The sequence below is a fragment of the Gymnoscopelus braueri genome (assembly GCF_963280865.1).
Source record: "Gymnoscopelus braueri genome assembly, chromosome: 3".
NCBI lineage: Eukaryota > Metazoa > Chordata > Actinopteri > Myctophiformes > Myctophidae > Gymnoscopelus > Gymnoscopelus braueri.
In genome coordinates, this window is record NC_137612.1 from 33,442,038 (window position 1) to 33,467,068 (window position 25,031).

Sequence of the window (25,031 nt, forward strand, 5' to 3'; positions counted from 1 at the left end):
TTCCCCGGTTGGACGTAGCGCGTAGTGTTATTTAATCATTAATATTTTATTGTGTTGTTTTCTATACTCTTACTATAGCTTATGATATACCCAGCCTTTATTTGACCTGGATAAGACGAGTGATAAAAGGAGAGATAGGGTGATGAGCTTGGAGCTGATTGGTCAGGCTGCCATACAGTATAACCCCTATAGGGCTGATACAGCTCCTGACCAATCAATGCAAGCCAAAGCTGTATCTTCCCCAGGGGTTGTACGGCGAGCTGACCAATCAGCACAGTTAAAGTGGCAACGTGTCCTCCCGAGCTATGGGGTCGAAACGGCCGACGTGACCATCCCTCCCATGATGTCATAAAACTGACTTTATTAATAGGATTGCTTCAGGAAAAAACACATTTAAAAACTGTGTGCCCTCACAGTTGTTCTCTTGATAAGCAAATTAGCCCAAACAAACGATTCATTGATGGATTTTCAGCAGCAGTGTATTACTTTGTCTTTTTTTTTTTCACTAGCTCTATTTGTCACGCTCATTCATACCAGTATGTGTGTGAAATGTTGCTGTGGCGGGATCCGCAAGATTGTGCTAACAACCTACTACAATTAGCACCAATAAGTAATAAGTAATAAAGTGTATCAATTGTGTTAAGTGGGAACTTTGTGTCGCAGAGAATTCTGTATATTAATAAAAACATATATATATATATAAATATATACAGACAATTTAGGATTGAAAAATAAAGATACAAGCAGCAGAAGTATACTGTATGGTGCAAAAGCCTTAAATATTACGTGCTGAACTGCAGCAGTTTCTGAGCAAGATAACTGTCCAAAAAAAACATACAGTATGTGCAGGAGGTGTGCAAAATGAAAAATACAAATACATTGTGTGCTCTGTTGTTTTACCAATTACCAGCGCCAACAGCAAAACTGCAACCATTGCTTGAGACTGTCTGACATTTCTCGGGAGCCAAAGAATCGGGAGAGGAATATTCACCAAAGCTGTTTTTTCAAACTCCCCAGGTTCTGCAGTCTGCACATTCAATCTGCTCAGCTCCGTAGCTGTTACACTGAAAGTGTTTATACCGCGCTGTACATTTACAGTCTATTGTGTATGCATTCATTTTTAAGGTATACTATATAACACTTATGCCCTATTTTATATTTTCATCATTTTCAAAAATAGCAAAGCCAATATACAAGCTCATAAGCGTATATATATCTGCTATTTTAAAAAAATAATAATTTGAAAATGTTTGCCTATATTGACATACCCAAAACAGACGCTACGCTAGGACGCTAGTAGGACCTAGGACGCTAGTGGTTAATTCATTTATGAAGATTATTGTTATATTGTTACATAATGTGACAATATGATAGTTGAGATACATACATACATACATTCTAAGTGCCTCTTATGTTGCACTGTGTGGAGCTATAGAAAATCTTTTGTTCCACTATACGGTTGGAATCACAATAAAGCTAACCTGAACCTACAGTAGCATAATGAAGTCTAAGAACCTAGAAGAACAATAACTTTATCAACTTGTGTAAACAACTAACTATAATAGGTTAAAGGTTAGCCGTGTCTACTATTTACTCGTGTATAACGATCGCTAGTCAAGAAAATTACATCCATTGTGCAACATTTAAGCGTCTGCAACCTTCCATCAGTCGTGTGTAGTTTCATTACGTGTCTGTGGAGAGTCTGCCCTAAAGAATCACATGGCACCACAATACCTGCTCCGTCCCTGATGCCACACCACACCACACTTAACATCTGTTAAGACGGGAAAGCATCTGTGTCATTTTAAGATTTATTTGGCTATTCAAAAAATAGCAGATAAGAGTGCCGCGCTATGAGCTTGTATCTGTTATTTTGTGAAAAATCGTGAAAGTTTGCGCAACTCTTTACAAATGTCTTTTAAATCCTAACAGTTTTCTAAAAAGAACTTATGTTGCTATAGGCTATCAGTGGTTCTCAAACTTTTTCATGTCAAGGACCCCCCAAAATTATATGTATTCGGCCGCCGACCCACATCAAAATATGTTGTTCCAGGGACCACACCCCAACCCCCAGAAGCAAAGATATGAGTTAAAAATGTTGTTTAAAAAAAATAAATGTATTCAAAGATTTGCTCAAAACGTTCCAAGATTTTTCAAAAATAGCAGATCTGCAAGCTCGGAGCTGTAGAAGCTTGTAGATCTGCTATTTTTGAATAGCCCAAAGTATAAAATAATGGTTATATAGCTCAAATCTAAAAAGAATGACACAGATGCGTTCCTGGATGGAATGGCTTAAATCACACCTCTCCATGCCTATAGCATATGAACTAGACATTGCCAGCATATACCTGCCTGTTCCTCTACCACCTGCAAGCCCCCCAAGGAAGCGTAGCGCTCTGCAGTGATTATGTCAGCTACAGTATAGGCAAGGCTAAAGGCTTTACTTTCATTGCAACATCAAGACCCAACAGAATCCAACTCCCAAAGATAAATAAATGCTAAACTGTATAATAATCCAAAGCAAAAAAATAGAGCAAATCTTTAGCTTTGTGGACCTACTTGTAGTATAGGCAATCTTTTCATGTCCATACACATTTTTTTCCATTAAACTATAAAAGGGATGGATCCTACAATCCCTTTATATGGATAAGATGGCACTGGTTCTCAAACGTTGGGTTCCGAGGCCCACCTAGGGGTCGAAATGGACCCCTTACGGGTCTGTGACTCTGAGAGTGTACAATGGGTAATCTCCTGGACCCCTAATCTACACTGTAAAATCCACAGTGTTCATTTAACTCTGGGAGTGTACGAATGGAACCAAAATGAGGGTCCATTTTGGTTCCATTTGTACACCCGACACCTCAGAGTTACAGACCCGTGAGGGTCCATTCGGAGTCCCCTGGTGGACCCCGGGACCAGTGGGGTAAAGTAACTAAGTACTTGTACTCAAGTACTGTACTTAAGTAAAAAATTTAGGTACTTTTACTTTACTGGAGTATTTCCAATTTTCTGTTCTTTTACTTCTACTCCACTACATCTCAGAGGCAAATATTGTACTTTACTCCACTACAATTATCTGAAAACGTTACTAGTTACTTTGTAGATGTTATTACAAAACATACATTAACCACTATATACTATTCAACCATTTGAAAATAGCCGATCTACTGTACAAGCTCACAATGCGTCGCATCGCGATGCGATGCATTGTGAGCTTGTAGATCTGCTATTTTCAAAATATTTTTTATGCGTTTTATACATTTCAAAACTTGTGAAATGGGACATTCTGCATAATGAGTACGTTCTACTTTTGGTACTTCAAGTACATTTTGATACCAATACTTTTGTACTTTTATTCGAGTCAATTTTAAATTCCAGACTTTTTCTTGTAACAGAGTATTTCTACTTTGCAGTATTGATACTTTTTTTCCACCACTGCCCATTACGGTCCCCTACGTTGGAGAAACCAGTGGTCTCTAAACGGGCCACACCCAGTACCTTAGAATGAGGATCGGCCTCCTCTTCCTGATTGGAGCTGGAGGGGGAGGGCGTGGCCGATTTACTCCCCGGGGGCGAGGGGGACCCGTGGTGGGTGGGGGGCGCTGCGCCCCCGCCCCGCCCCACGTGAGCGTTTAGCTGGGACAGGGCGCTCATGGGGTTGGACAGTATCCTAGCGGAGCTGTTTATCAGGGGGAGGCGGGGGTCATAATGAGCTCCGTCTGGGTGGTGCTGGTGGTGGTGATGGTGGTGAAGGTGCTGATGGTGGGCCAGACCCATCTCCTGCATCTAAGAGGGTGAGAGAAGAGACACCAGCTTTAGCCAAATTAGCCAAATATTAGCGTGTGTGTGGACATACTGTAGTAGTCCACCGTTTAAAGTTGGACACGATATATATTATGTTTTTTTTTTAAAGACGTGTTTTTTGGGTCTTTTTCTGCCTTTATTTATAGCATTGGTTCTCAAAGTGGGGTCTTTGCCGGGGGGGGGGGGTACTGTACCAGGGGTTCCCCAGCTAAATAAGTTGATATAGCGTCACAATCATTTTAAGCTTGTAGATCTGCTATTTTTTAAAAATCGTGAAAATGTGTGCAAATCTTTGAATATATATATATTTTAAAGCGAACATTTGTAAATCTCAAATCTTTGCTTCTGGGGGGTCCCTGGAACTAAATATTTTGAGATGGGGGTCGCGGCCAAATACATGAAAATGTTTGAGAACCACTGTTATAGCCTTTACTGGTAAACTAGTAGTCAAAAGAGAAAAAAAATAAGCCAATTAGCCAAATATTAGTGTGTGTAGAAATACTTGTCCCCCGTTTAAAGTTGGACACGAGATACAGCATATGTATTTTTATAAGATATGTTTTGGGTCTTTTTCTGCCTTTATTTATAGCACACAGTGGAGACTGACAGGAAACAGGGAGAGAGAGAGAGACGGGGGAGTGACACGCTGCAAAGGTCGTCGGGATCGGGATTCGAACCCGCGACACGCCGTCAGGCTGCATTAGAGCCTATTATAGTCTCCATAAATGGGCATGTTATGTTTCTGACATCTTCTATTCACCATCCACCCAGCATCCACCCAGCATCCACCCACAAGGTAAGTTATAGGAGGATGAATCCTATAGCGTCCCTATTCTGGGGGGGAACATTCAGCCAAAATAGACGATCTACAAGCTCACGACCCCTCCTGTTTTAGTTCAGATTGAAGTGATTGTCAGTGAACGGTTGTATTTGCATTAACGTAGATCTACGTGATTGGCAGGGAATGTGTTGTTAAGGCCTGAGGTTCCGATTCTACAAAATGTCTTCTAAATCCTATAACAGTTTTCTGAAAAACGTATGTTGTTATATTATGTCAGTGGTTCTCAAAACTTTTTCATGTCAAGGAGCTCCAAAATGAAAAATATTGATTGTCATATGACAATGTCACGTATCAAAAATAGATCTAAAAGCTCACAACGTGAGCTCGGGAGAATGGAGATCTGCTATTTTGCGCACAACACTGGCGTTTCAACCAATTAAGCGTTAGAACATTGCAGAGAAACATTGCGGCGGTCTGACTAACACCTTTAACATAAAATGCATTTTTCTCTGCTAACTCGCAATTTTTGTAGAGGTTCTTAAACCAAACGGCTCGTCGTTACCTCGACTCCAGTCGTGACCTTGACTGTGCTTTAGGGGAAATTTTGAATACCAAGTGATATCCCGCAGTATGAACGCCCTTGACCAACCCTATTGTTCATCATACAATGATTAATCAAATGCACTATCTTCCCTTTTTATCATAGTCATGAATTTAAGAGAAACACGCTGTCCTTTTTTCTCCCCCCCATGGTAATCTGCTCAGCCCCACAAACTGATTCCTCCTCCCATGGTTCACAATGCAGTCCAGAAACAACCACATTCATCACATAATCACTTGACTCCGAACCCAACAAGAGACATCTGTCTTTGCCCCCATGCAGAGATGAACCGCACTCAGCAGTGTTTACAACAAGTTTAACTATAAATTATACACTCTCTCCTTCAGGTTTAAGACCATTTCCGATCCAAAATGGAAACAAAACACTGATCAGTATTAGAGATTTGAAATTCCTAATGGAACAACTGCCTTCAAAGATTACCACCGAGCCCCAGATGCCATTAACCTTTCATAAAGTTATGCTTTTAAGGGTCTTTAAACATCTTCAATAATAACTACATCAAAAGCTTTTCTTCAAGATGCATCGGGACACGTAACTCGAACACGGACCAAAGTATTGCTTTTAACCCATTAAGACCGGGAACGCATGTGTCCTTTTTTAGATTTCTTTGGCTATTCAAAAATAGCAGATATACAAGCTCACAGCGCGGCACCGAGTGCCGCGCTATGAACTCGTAGATCTGCTATTTTTGAAAAATCTTGAAAATGTGTGCAAATCTTTGAATATATATTTTTTTAAAGCGAACATTTGTCAAATATTTTTTTTCCAGGGAAAGCAAAGATTAGAGTTACAAATGTTCGCTTTAAAAATATATATATTCAAAGATTTGCACACATTGTCACGATTTTTCAAAAACAGCAGATATACAAGCTCATAGCGCGGCACTCGGTGCCGCGCTATGAGCTTGTAGATCTGCTATTTTTGAATAGCCCAAAGAAATCTTAAAATGACACACAGATGCGTGCCCGGTCTTAGCGGGTTAATGCCGGCATAAATGGAGAATGTTTGGCAATTTACAGATCAGAAAGTGATGAACTAGCATTTATTAGCGCCGTTAAACATTCATGAGTTAAATAATACATTACACATTAGCGCCGTGCTAAAAAGATCAAATTGAAAGAGGCCTCTCGTATATGAGGTCTTGATAAACATGAGCATGAGGTTCACAGAGATGAAGGCTTGCCTCTCTAATCATAATTGGTCCCAGTAGGTTGCCCGGAATAAAAATGCACTGCAAAGTAATGCTGTAAAAGAGAGAGAGAGAGAGGGCTCTGGCTCTGGCTTTGAAAAACTTCTAATATTCACAGGACATTAGATTCCGTGTTTGCCTCAGCAGCTACTAACAAAAGGCAGCCCGTGAACAAAGACATTCCTTTTGCATTTCAAATAACCATGCTCCATACCCACCCCCCCCCCCCCCTACAACCACCACCACCACCAACCACTACTACACCCTCCAAACTTCCAATCATAATTCAAAACACCATCATTCCCACGTCTTAACCCATTCGAACCCGGGAACGCATATGTGTCATTTTTAAGATTTCTTTGGGCTGTTCAAAAAATATAAAAAAAAAAAAAAAAAAAAAGTGAAAATGTGAAAATGTGTGCAAATCTTTAAATATATATATTTTTATTTAAAGCGAACGTTTGTAAAATATTTTTGTACCAGGGACCCCCCCCAGAAGAAAAGATTTGAGTTACAAATGTTTGCTTTAAAAATATACATATTCAAAGAATTGCACAAATGTTCAGGATAAAAAAAAAAGCAGATCTACAGTACAAGCTCAGAGCGCTGCACTCGGTGCCGCGCTATGAGCTTGTAGATCTGCTATTTTTGAATAGCCAAAGAAATCTAAAAGGACAAGAGATGCGTTCCCCGGATTGAATGGGTTAAAACACGGGGAAAATATCCTCAGCAAGAAAAAGAGAGAGAAAGAACCAGAAAAAGAGAAGAGAGAGAGAAAGACAGAAAAAACAGGGGGGGGGGGGGGAGAGAAGAGAAAGAAATAGAAATCCATTAATTTTCCATTTTCCATGGAGCTGCTCTTTAAGGGTCTTCACAAACCAAGAAGCATTGAAAAACCAATTAATCAAACATGAATGGCCTATCATAGCTACAGCAGGCCCCATTTCCATAGCAACAGCCTCCCGGCGAAATTGTCACCCCTTTAATCTGAGCCACAGCATGTTTCATATAAACACGGCGGAGGAAGACGGTTTAGAATAGTGCACGGCACAGTGAAAAATCCTCAGTGTTAATATGACTCTGGGTGTAAAAAAAAACCCACCAGAAAGGCATTTTTAGGTCCATTTCAGAGTGATGAAAAATAATAGAACCCGCACGCTCATTGCGCTTCAAGTCCATTTTAGAGTTAAATGAGCACCGAGGATTTTACAGTGTGAGTAGTGGTTGAACTGTAGTTACTGTACCAGGTGTCTATGGCGTTATAAGATAGGGGACTGGGACAAAATGTAAAAAAATAAATAAACACACAGAAATCAGGGATTTTATTTAACCGATGTGAAGTAAATTGCCTGACGAAAAGCAAAAAAAAAAAAAAGGCCAGCTTTTACAGTATGGCTTTTATTATCGACTGAAAAGACGTATTATTGTTGAATAGAACAGCGCGTGACATCTCCAGACATAATTAACTACCTTCTGAGGACATGGAGGGGTGGCGGAGCGCAGGGTTGACTGCAGCCATCAATCACACGGAATAATTCATGGCATTTGTTGATTTGCTGTGAAAACCGGCAGCGCACATTCCTTCTGCCATTTTTCACATTCAGCCCCATACTTCATAGCCTTAACTCTTTTTCATTACAGCTGAGTGTTCTATCCCAACTAATGAAGAAAAGGCAAACTCAGTCATCGCGCGGGAAAAATATAGAAGTGCAATATGCCGCCACGTTGCCAAAGCAAAAAAAAACGCAATTGATGAATCTCGCTGGGAAGTTACAGTTATGCAAATGTCATGCGCAGAGGTTAAGGCTGACGAAGGAGAAATAAATAAAGGACTTGCTTAGGCAAGTATTAACCAATTAAACCCTACATACGGTACTGTACTTAGTTGATCAGAGTCCGCCAGGGCTGTATATTAGGCCCCCCTCCTGTTTTCATGTTGTCTACACTAAATATCTTCGTGTTTCACACAGAACCAGGAGATAAACGCGATCCAAAGATGTACTGCTCCATTCACTTCCTGGTTCAAGGGAAACATTCTGTATCTCGGCTCCTGTGTTTTACTATGTATTTTTGAGCGAAACGTGCTATTTTCAACGGCGTATAACGAGCGAACGGGAGGTCGCGATGACATTTTGAAGCACAGTGAAGCCCTCCGTGATTAGCAACCATCAGGGGATCGATCATACTGGAGATAAATATTCTGTAACTACTTAAAAAGGGTTAGGGGGAAAAAAACGGATGCATAGTAGGACTACCTGGCATGGGTTAAAACGATTTAGTCTTCTTGTCGCAAGTCTGAACTAGGCTTTGCAATCCTGACAATGGGCAATGGTGGAGTGGGACCTAAACCAGTGGGACCAGTGCACCAGTAGCAGGGGAGAGGGGTGATGTATACTCCCCTGTCCCCTCCTCCTCCTCCTGAACCTATTTCTCTCATCAATGTACTGTTATTTTAAAATATATTGGCCCATCATTTAAATATATCGTCCCAATTTGTTTTATTATCCTGGGGCGCTGCCCAATGTGCCCATAGAGTTATAATATGTCTAGAGGGCGGACTGCCCCGCCGTCCCCAGCTATTCATTTCAATGAAAGTTGCTCGGTGGCGTTTTGAAGCACCCGGAAGTCTGCCGGAAGTGTAAAATTGGGTCCATTGGGTCTATGCTTATATGAGTCTATGATGTACCAGTATTGGGTCGTGAGCAGGCGCAGTAGCATTTTAAATGCGGAAGTATAGTGCATTCTCAGATTTGCCCACTTACACCTGTCCAGGGTTCATCGCCATGCCGGCTTGTGCTGGACATTTTTGTCAAAATTCAGTTTTTGCCATGGACACACAAATATGACCAGAAACAGAGCTACAGTACAGTAGCCCTAAATGTATACTAGTGCTGTGGTCCTCAAAGTGGGTTGAATTGAGGGACATTCAGGGTTGCTTGAAGGTGGTCCAAATGGACCATTACAGGTCTGTAACTCTTGAGTGTGTACTAATGGAACCAAATGGACCCTACGGGGTCCATTTGGTTCCATTTGTACACACTCAGGAGTGATGGGCGTCCTTGAAAATAAAAAGTTAGAGAACCACTGTCCTAGTGGACTCCTAATGTGCCATAGTGTCATAGTAAATCAGTGTCATACATATACTGAAGAACACCTGGATACTGACATTCCGTAATTGGGTTTTATGATCAAAACAAGAACATTATAATGACATGTAAAAACAAAATATAAAATTTGCCACGGACAAAGACAAGTCTTACCACGGACACATTTTGTCTGTGTACGGACATATGGATGACCCCTGGAAGGGGTGCCGCACTGGGTACTGGTTCCCAACTTACATGGTTCCCAGCTTGCATGGTTTCCCCGAGTAGGTGTTGTCAAAGTCAGTGCTTCTTAAAGGGACATTTCGCCGATTTTGCATCAAACCCCTATTTTTTTATCTAGGTCTAGGACCCATAAACATGATCCTGGTGTGTTTCTTGTGTTTTATCTGTATTTTTAGATTTGTATCCATATCCTCAGAGACTAGGAGTCATTTGACTCCTAGTCTCTTTATCTCACCTTATTTCCTGACTACAATGTAGCCCACACCCCCACGCAGCCTCCCCTCCCCACAAGGAAGGGCAGTGCCCCAAAGCATTATGGTCATTGTAGTAATGCAGCAGTCCAGTCAAACCCCAGTCAAACACACAGACTTCTATATTTTTCTGGCCATAGGGTGCACATTTCAAACTTTGCTACTGTTATCTACTACAAATATTATTAACATTGAGTGACTGTAAGTTCTTCCAGGGGTGAAATGCTCCTTTAACGTGGGGTCTGGGGACCACCATGAGTAGCATCAAAATCAGCTTTTACCACTTTAAACCTATTTTATAAGTAGGCTATTCGAAAATAGCTCACAACGTGTGTGTGTGTGTGTGTGTGTGTGTGTGTGTGTGTGTGTGTGTGTGTGTGTGTGTGTGTGTGTGTGTGTGAACTTGTTGATCTGCTATTTCCGAAAAAAAATTCTGAATAATTTTGAAAAGAATTTAACAACGCAAATCTATTATAAAAACTTTTCAGATGGGGTTCCGTGGCCAAATATTGAACATATCAATGTAGGGGTCCTCGACATGAAAACGTTTGAGAACCACCGGTTAAAATGACCAAAAGAAGCATGCACCCCCCCTCCACATACTGTAATATCATCGCTGTCGGGAAGAAACCTCAAATCTCCATATTTCAATGTTTTATGTCCCCCCCCCCCCCCCTAAATTGCGGCCCTATCATACAAAGAGTAGTGAAAATAGCAGATCTACAAGCTCACAACGCGTCACAAAGCTCACGACGCGTTGTGAGCTTGTAGATCTGCTATTTTCACTTTTATTAAAATGTTTTTTTTTGGAACGCATCTGTGTGTCACTTTAGATTTCTTTGGCTATTCAAAAATAGCAGATATACAAGCTCATAGCGCGGCACCGAGTGCCGCGCTATGAGCTTGTAGATCTGCTATTTTTGAAAAATATTGAAAAAAAAATGTTTCGATTTTTTTCCAAAAACTGTTAGGATTTAGAAAACATTTTTTAAGAATCGCCTCAGGTCTTAATGGGTTAATAATGATAAAAAGGAACGGTTTTGGACATACAAGGTTTCCACCCGACACTATAGCGCTGATATCAGACAGAGGAGATACTGTCAACCACCACTCACACTGTGATGGTTTGCCTGCTAATAACATTTTTTTTTTCTAAATGTCTGTTGGTCTAAATGTCTTTTCACCTGTATGTGAGACAGACAGAACAAGACGTTATCAGCGGCTCCATCAGGCCCAGGCTAAATAAAGCCGCTGGCTGACGGCTGTACAAATATTATGAAAGAATCTGACAAACGGTTGATGGTTGCCATAGGTACTGTATGCTAATTCCTGGCTAATGGTATCATCCACGTGGTTTGCTGAGAGAGGGGGATGTGCATTGTGTTCTTATTTCACTTGATTTAATCGTATTTAATCGTATTTGATTGCATTTTATTGTATTTAATTGTATTTAATTGTACTTCATTTGATGTGGATATGGACATGTTTAAGATGATATATGATATGATATATGTTTTGATTCTGCATACAGTAGAGAAGAAGAATCTTCTAATCTAATCTAATCTCCGTTAGTCATTATAGTTTTATAGCGGAGCTGGATGGAGATAGATATAGTGTATTGAGAGTCAGCATTTCAGCTTATCTAGGTTCATGTTGTAGTCATTCAGCGTTATTTCATCCATTCTCATTGGGAGAGTGTTTGAAACACTGGTTCTCAATTTCTGGGGACCCCCAGGGGTCCTGGGGGGGGGGGGGGTCCCCAGCTAAATGATTGATGATTGACAGCTAGGAACCAAATGGACCTGGTTCCATTTGTACTCTGTCTCCGAGTTAAATTAACACTGAGGATTTTACAGTGTACTGTAGATCGGGGTCCCAGGGTTAAAAATCATATCAAATGGGGGTCCATGGACTTAATGCATCATGATGAGTCCTTCAAATTAAAAAGGTTTACAATGACTGGTTTAAAAGGCAAACATCATGAGACCTTTCCTCTAGACATGGCTTCCCTGATAACACATCTGTCAACCTCATTTCTCAACATATTAACCTTTACCAATACTTTTAATAAACCACGAGAAGTGCTCTGTCACTCACAGGGTAATAAAGCAGCACAGGAAACAGACAAACCTTCTTAAATGTCCATAAACTTACTTTCTTGATTTCAAATTGCACTGTACATACGTTTCTGTCATCCCATCATGCCAACACTCGCTGTTTACACGGCAGCCATGTTGCTATTACTTCATCTGAACGTTACAATAGTCGGTACTGTTCTGCTGTCCCCACTGAAGTCCAGCTCTACCAGCAAGTGAAGCAGATTGTGTGTTTTTGTCATGGACATTGCCATAGTCATACTTGACTTCCATAAATGTAGTTGTTTGTTTGAGACAACCAAGTCCCTCATAAGCAGGGAAGAGAACGTGAGAGGGAGCGAGAGAGGCAGCGAGAAAGAGAGGAGAGAGGTAGAAACAGGGTTCATCGCAATTTTGTCAAAATCCATTTTTTTTGCCATGGACATACAAATATGACCAGAAACAGAGCTATAGCCCTAAATGTATACTACTAGTGCTGTGGTCCTCAAAGTGGGTTGAGGGACCTTCAGGGTTTTGCTTGAAGGTGGTTCAAATGGACCATTTACAGGTATGTAACTCTAAGTGTGTATAAATGGAAGCAAATTTGCTTCCATTTGTACACACTCAGAGTTATGGGAAGTCCTTGAATTATTATTTTTTGAGAACCACTGTACCAGTGGACTCCTAACAGTAAATGAGTGTCATACATATTCTGAAGAGAACCTGGAGACTGAGACATTCAGTAATTGGGTCTTATCAAAATAGGAACAATTATAATGTTATGTACGTACGGACGGACGGACGGACGGACGGACGGACGGACGGACGGACGGAGTGAGGAAAGCCATGAGAGAAAGAGAGGCAGAGAGTAAACAGAGTCCCAAATGCCCCCCAAAGTAGCAGAATCCATCTCCAGCAGTTAGCTATAGGAGGACAGTTGGATATTGCTTTTTTTTTGGGTGATGAGCACCACAGCTAGACCCCTCCACTATAGTGATGTGAAGCCGGGACAGTGTGGACAGTGGACGTCGTTCGTTACGCCTGTCGTGTTTACATTCACATCTTGTACATCATAGTCAAATGGGAGTCAAATAACAAAGGCTTTCCAATTACGTGGAGCACATTGTGTGCGAGATGGAATATCAGAAAGCCATTGTTCCCCCTGCTCCTGCTGACCTTACCTTTGAAATGGTTTTCACGGCCGCCCCAATTGCCTGGCTGCACCATTTGATTTAGCTAAGGGGATTTGACCATCAGCACAGAGTAGAGCTCTGTAAAGAGCTACAAGGAGAGAGAGAGAGGAGATCCGCTCTCACCAGAGGAGAGGAGGACAGTGGTGTAAAAGTAACTAAGTACATCTACTCAAGTACTGCACTTAAGTACAATTTTAAGGTATTTTTTTTACTTTACTGGAGTATTTTCCAATTTTCAGTGCTTTTACTTCTACTCCGCTACGTCTCGGAGGCAAATATTGTGCTTTTACTCCGCTGTAATTATTTGAAAACTTTAGTTACTAGTTACTTTGCAGGTATAAATTATTACATTATAAAACGTGCATTGACCACTTCAGCCCTATTTTATACGTAGGCTATTTGAAAATAGCCGATCTACAAGCTCACAACGCGTCGCATCGCGACGCGTTGTGAGCTTGTAGATCTGCTATTTTCAAACATTTTTTTGCTTTGACTTTAGATACTTTAAGTATATTATGATGCCAATACTTTTGTACTTTTACTCAAGTAACATTTTGAACACATGGCCTTTTACTTGCAACAGAGTATTTTTACATTGTGGTATTGCTATTTCTACTTAAGTAAAAATATGTGAGTACTTCTTCCACCACTGGAGGAGAGGAGAGAGGGAGAACACGGCTATAACCTTCCTCTGTCCTTATGCTTTCTTATGCAAGATTGGCATCTTGTGCCCTAATTTAAATTAGAGGGTTGATTGCTATGCAAGGTTTTTATAGCGCTGACTGGCGTCATAATAAACAAGACTCTCTCTCTCTTCTGCCAAAGAATCAATAGATGTTGCACTCCAACTCCAGCCTTATTAGCGCTGTCTAATATTACAGCAATTTCTATTGGTATTTCTTTACAGCGGCACCGGGGTCAGTTCAATTTCCATTCCATCAACGCGCGACGCAAATGAAAACTGTAATTGAGTCGCTGATGTTAACCCATTAAGACCTGAAGCCGATTCTACAAATGTCTTCTAAATCCCAACAGTATTCTGAAAAACGTATGTTTCTATATCAGCGGTGCTCAATCTTTTTCATGTCAAGGACCCCAAAAATGATATGTATTTGGCCACGGACCCCCATCTCAAAATATGTTGTTCCAGGTACCCCCAGAAGCAAAGATTTGAGTTGAAAATGTTCGCTTTAAAACATTTATAAATATATTAATTTGCACACATTTTCTCGATTTTTCGAAAATAGCAGATCTACAAGATCTGCTATTTTTAAATAGCCAAAGTGTAAAATAATGCTTTTTTTTTTAGCTCAAATCAAAAAGTGACACAGATGCGTTCCAGGTCATAATGGGTTAAAGCAATCCTTCTCAACACTTTTTATTAAGGATGGATCGAATAACCACCTCACACACCAAATGATTATCAATTTTTGACAAAAATAAAATCCTTGATCAGTTAGTTGATCAAGTCCAGATGTACTGGTTAATACCCAGTTATATCATCCCTATCAAGCACTTGACTCAACATGGGGTCCTGGGGGACCCCCAGAGGTCCCCCTTGAGGGAGACCTCCATGGCAAAAGTATCGATAGTTATAGGAACCAAATGGACACTTATGGATCTGTATCGCTGAGAGTGTACTGTACAAACAGAACCAAATGGACCAAGTGTACTCAGGGTATTACAATGTAAATTGGGTCTACGGAGAGAGTCTTTGGGCGATTCAAAAATAGCAGATCTACAAGCTCATAGCGCGGCACCGAGTGCCGCGCTATGAGCTTGTAGATCTGCTATTTTTTTTTTTTAAACGTGAAAATGTGTGCAAATCTTTGAATATATATATATTTTTAAAGCGAACATTTGTGACTCAAATCTTTGCTTCTGGTCCCTGGAACAAAATATTTGGAGATGGGGGTCCGTGGCCAAATACATATCATTTTGGAGGTTTCCTTGACATGAAAAAGTTTGAGCACCACTGATATTATAGCAACATAAGTTTTTCAGGATTTAGAAGACATTAAGTAGATGCGTTCCCGGATTGAATGGGTCAACACTGAAAAAATGGACCCTGTATGGGCCTGTGTACTTTTTACAAAGTCTATAATTCTAAAGATCTCCGTCCAGCAGTACAGTACGTATCACTACAGCTCTCTAGCCCGTCCTGCTACCTCCCCCCCCCCCGTTTGAACCGCGTCATGATCAATGGTTCTGTGTGCCTTCTGGGACCTCCTTCAGCCTCTCTCTCTCTCTCTCTCCTTCCTCTCCTCTCCTCTCTCCAACCCACCCGCCCCGTCCTTCCCTGCTTGACTGGAGCCATCTTGTTTAGAGTGATGGCTCACTCACACAGGTTCACGGCAAGCTATTGTAAAATCACCCGGCGTTTAATTGAAACAAATGACTATAATAATAGAACATTATCCCTGCAGGCGCCCAGCCATGACAGCTTTAATTAGAGGCGCGTTTCGAGACTGATCCTTCAAACGCGCCGTGCCGCGCCGTGCCGCGCCGCGCCGCGCCGGAGCAACACGGCGGTAAACACAGGGGCCTTTAGGTATGAGGGGGAGCCAACGGCGGCGGGGCCTCGTGTCGCCCCTCAAAGCTACTCCTGATTCACCCTCAGGGCAAAGAATGCTAACAGCTCCTTCTCTCTAAGAGCCTTCAAGCTTCACACACCCTCTCCCTGTTATGCCTCCTCTATACCCCCCGCCCCCCACCGCGCCCTCCTCTTCTCTGCCTTTTCCCTCCACTCCCTTCATTCATCTTTTTTTGGCTTATAAAGCTTTTATATGGTGTGTGTGTGTGCATGTACAGTATGCATGTATATGTAGCTACAGTATAACCGTTATTTTATGCTTTGGGCTATTCAAAAATAGCAGATCTACAAGCTCGTAGCGCGGCACCGACCGCTACGGGCTTGTAGGTATTTCTTTTTTTAACCGTGATTTTTTTTTGCAAATCTTTGAAAGTATATGTTTTTTCAGAGCTATCGTTTTTAACTCAAATCTTTGCTTCTGGGGATTCTACAAATGTCTTCTAAATCCTAACAGTTTTTTTTTTTTTAAACTTGTGTTGCTATAATATCAGTGGTTCTCAAACTTTTTTCATGTCAAGGACCCCCAAAATGATATGTGTTTTGTCTGCGACCCCCCCCCCCCCCCCGGTGTCAAAATATTTTGTTCCAGGGACCCCCAGAAGCAAAGATTTGAGTAAAACATGTATAAAAATGTATATATTCAAAGATTTGCACATATTTTCACACTTTATTTTCCAAAATAGCAGATCTACAAGCTCATAGCGCGGCACTCGGTGCCGCGCTATGAGCTTGTATATCTGCTATTTTTGAATAGCATATATATATATAAATATATATGTACACCGTCACCCACCCAGGGGGTCATTTACACAAGCTAAGGAGTGCTAATGGCAGAGTGGATTTATGAATCACACACGACTTAAGTCCCCAAAGCAAAGGCAGAACGCCTCCACTGTGGCTTACAACCATTAAGAGGGACGATAAGTGATGAGAAATGATAGGCTGGAAGACGCTGGGATGTTCCAGACAGAGAGAGAGAGAGAGAGAGAAAGAGAAACGTACCGATAATAATAATGAAAAGTGTTTTAATGATTTGATAAAAGCACTGTTAGATGCATTTGGAGAATGGCCCACGCTAACTTCATTACAACAACAAAAAAGAAATCGTTCAATAAAACGAGAAGTCTTTGATACGACTGTAATAAGGAACCGTATTCCAGATTATGCTAGTGTACCTGCCAACGGCACTGAGAACGTCTCAGCTTTGGCAAGTCACCTGTTTGTTGCCAAAACATGACAGTTTAGGGTCAGCTACTTCAGATCATTTCCGATTAAAACGACAGGCAAAGCTGAGAGGTACTAAGTAGCTGGTCTTGCACCTTCCTTCGCTGAACTGTGATCAAGTAATTAATTTGGCAAGAGGAGGGGGAAAAAAAATCCGCTCTCAAACACGCAGAGTGAAATAATTACAGTTAGTGCAAGTTTAACGCTTTCAAACCAGGAACGCATCTTGTGTAACCACTTTATCCATATTTGATACTTTTGCTATTCAAAAATAGCAGATCTGCAAGCTCATAGTGCAGCACAGAGTGCCGTGCTCTTCTATTTTTTGCAAATCTAACTTTTTTTTTTGCAAATCTTTGAATATATATATATATTTTCAAGCAAACATCTTTAACTCAAATCTTTGCTTCTGGGGGGTCACTGGATCAAAATATTTTCAGATGGGGGTCCGCGGCCAAATACATATAATTTTGGGGGTCCTTGACATGAAAAAAGTTTCAAGCACCCCCTGATATACAGTATAGCAACAACAAGTTTTTTTCAGAAAACTGTTAGGATTTAGAAGACATTTGTAGAATCCCCCCAGAAGCAAAGATTTGAGTTACAAATGTTCGCTTTAAAAATAACATATATATATATTCAAAGATTTGCCAAAAAACGATTTAAAAAAGAATAGCAGATCTACAGTACAAGCTCATAGCGCGGCACTCGGTGCCGCGCTATGAGCTTGTATATCTGCTATTTTTTAATAGCCAAAGAAATCTTAAAGTGACACAGATGCGTTCCCGGTCTTAATGGGTTAAAAAGACGGGGAATAAAAGATGGCAGTATAGTCTCATGTTGCCCAGTGCCCACACAGCGCTCAAATGAGCCCACTATAAGTGTCTGTGCCAAAGGATTTTAAAAAAGTTTTGGGAGACTGACCCTTTCGAGGGCTTCGTGAGCTTTTTGCCTCACATATAAACTCCAAATGAAAGGCATTGCAGACAACAAATAAAATAAAATGAAATGAATCAGGATTGGAGTTACAACAATGAGTAAGAAGCAGGCTGTGGTAAAATTACAGTTGGATGGATGCTTTGGCACAAAAGAGGCTGATATCGCAGGGCTGTGATTGACTATTGACTGAAGTGTAGCAACGCCCCTGAATGCTCCTCAAAGTGGAAGCCGTGGCGGCAACAACACAGCGCTTGATTTGCGGATAGAAATGTTGTCATGTCCCCCCTTGGCACAATCCTCCATGTTCTCTCATTACTGCTAATGTCAGAGCCTCCTTATCCCGTTAAGACCGGGAACGCATCTGTCCGTGTCATTTTTTAGATTCCTTTGGCTATTCAAAAATAGCAGATATACAAGCTCGTAGCGCGGCACCGAGTGCCGCGCTACGAGCTTGTACATCTGCTATTTTTGAAAAATCGTGAAAATGTGTGCAAATCTTTGAATATATGTATATTTTTGATGCATTTGTAACTCAAATCTTTGCTTCTGGGGGATTCTACAAATGTCTTCTAAATCCTAATAGTTTTTTTTTATTATTTCATTTGACTTATGTTGCTTAATATCAGTGGTTCTCAAACTTTTTCATGTCAAGGACCCCTAAAATGATATGTAATTTGTCCGCGGACCCCCCTCATCTCAAAATATTTTGTTCCATGGACCCCCAGAAGTAAAGATTTTAGTAAAAAATTTATATATATATATTCAAAGATTTGCACACATTTTCACGATTTTTCTTCGCTATGAGCTTGTATATCTGCTATTTTTGAATAGCCCAAAGAAAACTTAATATGACACGGATTAGTTCCCGGATTCAATGGGTTATGCTTTTATCCTCTCTTTCCCTCTCTCTCTTGTCCTCTGATTCTTTCTCTCTCATTCGTTCTGTCTAACCTCCTCTCTCTCTCTCTCTCTCTCTCTCTCTCCATCCTGTTTTACCTCCACCTCGCTCCACCTCCTCAGCGCCGGGCGTGTCTGTGTGAGTTCACCTCACAAAGGGTGGTGTCAGTGGATCAATCAGAGTGTCGTCTGACATGACACGCGGGGAGACGGTTGTGAGGAGCGACAGGGACACACGCCCCTGACAGGAGAAGGCACCGCTCCTCCTGCTCCTCGCTAATGAGACCGCTGACTGCTGTGTCAAAACACAGCAGGTGTGTGCGTGCGCGCGCGTGTGTGCGTGTGTGCAGTACTGGAAAAAGTACTCAAATTCTTTACTTAAGTAAAAGTACCAATACTGCAATATAAAAATACTCTGTTACAAGTAAAAGTCCAGAATTAAAAAATTACTTGAGTAAAAGTACAAAAGTATTGGCATCAAAATGTACTTAAAGTACCAAGAGTAAAAGTACTAAATATTTGAAAATAGCCGATCTACAAGCTCACAACGCGTCGCGATGCGACGCGTTGTGAGCTTGTAGATCTGCTATTTTCAAATAGCCTATGTATAAAATAGGGCTGAAGTGGTTAATGCATGTTTCATTATATCATAGTTTATATCTGAAAAGTAACTAGTAACTAAAGTTTTTAAATCATTGTAGTGGAGTAAAAGTACAATATTTGCCTCTGAGATGTAGTGGAGTAGAAGTAAAAGTATTGGAAATCGGAAATACTCAAGTAAAGTACAAATACCTCAAAATTGTACTTAAGTACAGTACTCAAGTAAATGTACTTAGTTTCTTTCCACCACTGCGTGTGTGTGTGTGTGTGTGTGTGTGTGTGCGCGTGCACGTGCTCGCACAACAGAAATGCACCATAGATGCACAAGAAGCCACGAGTGTGTAAAAACGTAAGTATTGGCATAAAAATATATTTTATTTTTTTCAACATTTGTGAAAATCTTTTGAAAATAGCAGATCAACGACGTTGTGAGCTTGTAGATCGGCAATTTTTTGAATAGCCGGGGTATAAAAAAGGGCTTCATTGGTTAACGTGAGGTAAAAGCACCTCAAATTTGTTCTCGAGTACAGTACTTGAGTAAAGGTACTTTAGTTGCTTTCCACCGCTGAGTGTGTGTGTGTGTGTGTGCGTGTGTGTGTGTGTGCGTGCGGCGTGGGGGTGTGTGTGTGTGTGTGGGGGGGGGGGGTTAACAAGACACGTCCTGACGGGGGTCATTCCGACAATTATGCTAACCAGCGGCTGATTTGCATACGCGTAAACTCCCCATCGCGCTCAACCTTCACAGGGTTTCTGACAGGAGCTCATCTTCACCTTATTTCCCCAGCTGTGGAACCTGAACTCTTAACAAATGCCGGCGAAAACGGACCATTACACACAAACGACCTGCTGCCGTTCATTATGATCCACTGTGTAATCACAGCTCACTTCTCTCAGCTGAGTGTAACGAACCAGCCCACTGCATGTCTAACCACACGAACCCTAGCATGCATACTCTGGGCGTTAATAGGTGAGCATTCGGCGTAAATAGGTGAACATTGTTGGTGTAGAGCAGTGGTTTTCAACCTTTTTCCATGCCAAGGACCCCTAAATTGATATACATTTGGCCGCGGACCCCCATCTGAAAGTGTTTCGTGCCAGGGACCCCCAGAAGCAAAGATTTGAGTAAAAAAAAATTGCTTGAGATATATATTCAAAGATATGCACACATTTTCAAGATTTTTCAAAAATAGCAGATCTATAAGCTCATAGCGCGGCACTCGGTGCCGCGCTATGAGCTTGTATATCTGCTATTTTTGAATAGCCAAAGCTAAGTGGTTAAAAATGATTGTGACTCTATGTTAACTCATTTCGCTGGGGACCGACCTGGTACCCCCCCCCAAGGACCACTGGTGGTCCCCGGACCACTGGTTGAGAACCACTGGTGTAGAGTGAAAAAAGGAGGGGAACGTGTCCGCGGTATAACCTGTACCAATGGACCAGATTATGGACTAACATTTATATCACGTCAACGTTACTTTTATCGTTATATGTCTAGAAATTCAACCGGTCTCTACTTGTCTGTTCATGGATGGGCGTCTGGCACAGTTAGCTGTCTACTGTATACAGAGTATTATGCTCATTACAATTTAGACAGACGCTCTTTATCCAGAGCGACTTACGGCAAGCAAGGTAAACACGTACATCAAATGCAAAAGAGCCTCAGTAATCTAGGATAGGTAAACCAAAGCACCTAGCATCAGTCTAAACAATATAACGTAAAACAATCATTATCAGGGCTGGTCCTGGATTGATCAAAGCGTGCTATCAACTGTGTTAACTGTGTTGCCCAATTTGCATGTTCTCCCCGTGTCCCCTATGGTAGGTACCCTCACAAAAAAACATGCAGTAATCCTGGTCTCTATACACGAATCCACGGAGCGCTGCCCTGCGCGCAACCATTGCTGCAGTGTTAGACTCAGTCAGCTACAGTCACTGACTGCTCAGGTTACTCTTTTACCTGCTTTTTACTAACTTTTACTAACACTAACTTTACAAAAATGTACAGAAAATCGGGACGAACCACCTACATCAGGTGCCAATAGAGCATCGCAGTTCCCGCCCCTTCCGGGTTCCACCGCAAAATACTCAATGCATTTTTCCCATTGACATTTCCAAAAATATTTATATCAATTAATTTAAGCCTAGAATCAAGCCAATAAAACATGACCATCATCATGACCATAAAACGTTTGATTCTGTGATTTTTTTTTTTTTGAAAACGGCAAAACAAAGGGTATTTATTAAATATAGTATATCATATAATTAAATATAAAATTTAAAAAAATCACAGAAAAAAACGTTTTATGGTCATGATGATGGTCATGTTTTATTGGCTTGATTCTAGGCTTAAATTAATTGATATAAATATTTTTGGAAATGTCAACGGGAAAAATGCATTGAGTTTTTCCTTCCGGCACCAGGAAAAACCAGGAAGTGGGCGGGAACTGCGATGCTCTATAGGCTAGTTTATGGCTGCTCTGCTAACGTCAACAGACGGACAGAACCGCAGCAGCAGCTGACTGACACCGCAGCAATGATTGCGCCACCTACAGTGCAGCACTCCGTGGATTTGTGTATACTGCCTCCCCCTGGTCAGCTGGAGCGCCTGATGGAGGGGAAAGGAACTGGTTGGAATAACGTGTTCCTTCCACGCGCTACGTCCATCCGGGGAAACTCCTCCCCTGTAGGAGTAAGCATGAGCTCAGTTCGGGGTTCTCCCCAGGCTGGCAGAGGGAGAGTAGCGCCCAGGATTACAAGCTTAGGCATTGGCACTGGGTGAAAAATAGGGTTACAAAATCGTGGGATAAAAAATTAGATAAAAAAAAACTTTGTTGCCCAAATACACAGAGTATTATCTCCATTTTTGAATCAACCCGCTCTTACGCGGGTCGTATAACATTACGTTAGCGTCGCACCGAATCGTTCGCTGACTGAATAGAAGAAGAGGGGGATAAGTCCCTGTTCTTCTTCATCGCCACCACCAGTGCAGAATATTCCTCTTGGTGAGAGAGAGCACAATGAGCTGATGGATGGTTCAGATAGGGCACAGTGCAATATGGACATGATTTCATGGCATGATAAATCGCAGCAGGGGCCCGTGGCTAAGTGTAATATGAAATCCTTTATCTATGTATCTCCTTCATAACACTGTGCTATCAGCTAGCAGCTGAGTCTCTTCCCCGTTGTTTCCTTTGGCTTTCTGTTTGCTGGCTCCGACGCCAATGTTGATGCCATCTACAGTACAGAGGAGTCTGTGGCGACAACATGTGCGGCAATGAAACATCTTGTTTTTTTCTTTTTTCGTTCGTTTTGTTTGTCTTCTGATTCGCCAAACGTGATTAATTATCTACAGTTAAGTGTCACTTAACCCTTTAAGACAGGGAACGCATCTAGGGTCATTTTTTAGATTTCTTTGGGCTATTCAAAAATAGTAGATCTACAAGCTCATAGTGCGGCATGAGCTTGTAGATCTGCTTTTTTTTATCGTGAAAATGTGTGCAAATCTTTGAATATGTATTTTTGTAAAGTGAACATTTGTAACTCAAATCTTTGCTTCTGGGGGTCCCTGGAACAACATATTTTTTGATGGGGGTCCACGGCCAAAAACATGTCATTTTGGGAGGTTCTTGACATGAAAAAGTTTGAGAACCACTGATATTATAGCAACATAAGTTTATTTAAATAAATTGTAAACTGTCAAGACATTTGTAGAAACCCCCAGAAGCAAAGATTTGAGTACAAATGTTGCACACTTGTACACAAAAGTATATAGTCAAAGATTTGCACATATTTTCACGATTTTACAAAAAATAGCAGATCTACAAGCTCATAGCGCGGCACTCGGTGCCGCACTATGAGCTTGTATATCTGCTATTTTTGAATAGCCAAAGAATTCAAAAAATAACACTGACGTGTTCCCGGTCTTAATGGGTTAAGATCTGCGGTGGTTATGGGTGATTACAGTGATACAATTGCTTTATTGGACTGAGGACCTGATGAGGTTTGGCACCTTACAGTAAACCTGATTAAGAATTAGTCGTATCCCGAGCCGAAAATAGCAGATCTACAAGCTCACGATGCGTTGCGATGCAACACGTTGTGTGGCCTTGTACTATAGATCTGCCAGTTTCGGCACGGGACACCCTCAAATGACATGAGTATAAATGGTGAATTACTCAGTATGGGAGGGAGGCCAATCGATGTACTGTACAGTATGTAGGTCTACCTATCATAAGTGTAAATTAAAACTCCAGCGTGAACGCGGTGCAATTGAACCTCTCCAATTACGGTTATGTGCGTGTGCCATTCAACACCACTTCTAAAGGGTCTCTGATTAAAAAAGGAAATTAAGTCCTGCACCTTATCCTCTGATTAGCTTAATCCTGGAGGTTAATTGACTTTATCAGTTATAAAAAGGACGGGGGAGATGTTCAAGACAGCAATGAAAAAACACTTCCTCTGAAAAAAAAGGAGAAAAAATATGAAATTGGAAAATAACTTCTATTTCTTTTAAAGATATTTCTTAATATACAACTACAGTTTCATATCACATTGCCAGAGAAATAAGGTACTTTCCTCCCGGGAGATGAGAAAAGAATTGAATTTTTCCTTATCGGTCATCTATTTTTCCACGGAATGCTATTACTTGCTGCCTGCCGTTGCTAAGCAACAGGAAATATTAATAGGACCTTTTATTAGCCGGGCTCCACCGGCGGAGCACTAAAATGAGGAAGTGGAAAACATGAATGCGTTACATAAATCTTTGAACCTTTCAGGGTTTTCTCCGCACAAGTCTCTGTTTGTCCAGTGATTTATGGAGGCAATGGTTCATTTATGGGGAAAGGCGGGTGTGAAAAGCCAAAATCGTCAACTTGTCGGGTGGAAACCTCATATATATCCATATTTGAACTTTGTATGTTTATTAATGTAAATTAATGCCCTACTTTGTCATGCTACGGTGTCACATGAAAAGTAGCAAAAAAATAGCCGATCTACAAGCTCACAAAGTGCTGCATCGTGACGCGCTGTGAGCTTGTAGATCGGCTATTTTTGCGATATTGGAAAAAGCTTTGAAAGTGGTTAAGTCTGTCTGTGGGTTTTATGGATATTAAACCAGTGACAAGTGTTAACAAGAGCTCTTGATTAAATAATAACTACATTGGAACCATTGAGAACACGGGTTCTTTTTTTCCTTCCATTTCCTGAATGATTTTTGGACATACAAGCTTTCCACCCGAACGGCGACACAATGGAACATTAGCCTACGGGACTATTTGAAAATAAATAATCACCCAAAAACAGGTGAGAAAAAGAGAGCTTTATTTTTTTTCCCTCCTTCTGTTTTTTTTACTTGATATTTGTAGAGGGCTATCAAAGGAGAAAGTGCTTTTTGTTCTGCCGACAGCATTGATCATTTCCGAAGCATCTGTGGTGCCCGAATCATCATTGGAATAACTAATAGAAGTTCCATTCTATCACCGGGCTTGTTGAACTGTGGTGAGAGAGGGGGGGGGCAGAAATTCCATCACCTCCCC

General features: G+C 41.2%; 1 protein-coding gene across 1 annotated transcript in view; it reads right to left on the reverse strand.

Annotated features, from left to right (window-relative positions):
• Positions 1-25,031, reverse strand: part of LOC308081897 (TOX high mobility group box family member 2-like) — a gene marked incomplete at its 3' end in the record, with an annotated part of 399,667 nt that overhangs the window by 234,640 nt on the left and 139,996 nt on the right. Inside the window, exon 5 of the mRNA XM_080423513.1 lies at positions 3,499-3,786. Within this exon, the coding sequence (XP_080279639.1) occupies positions 3,499-3,786 (288 nt within the window). The remainder of the gene's footprint in view (positions 1-3,498; positions 3,787-25,031) is intronic.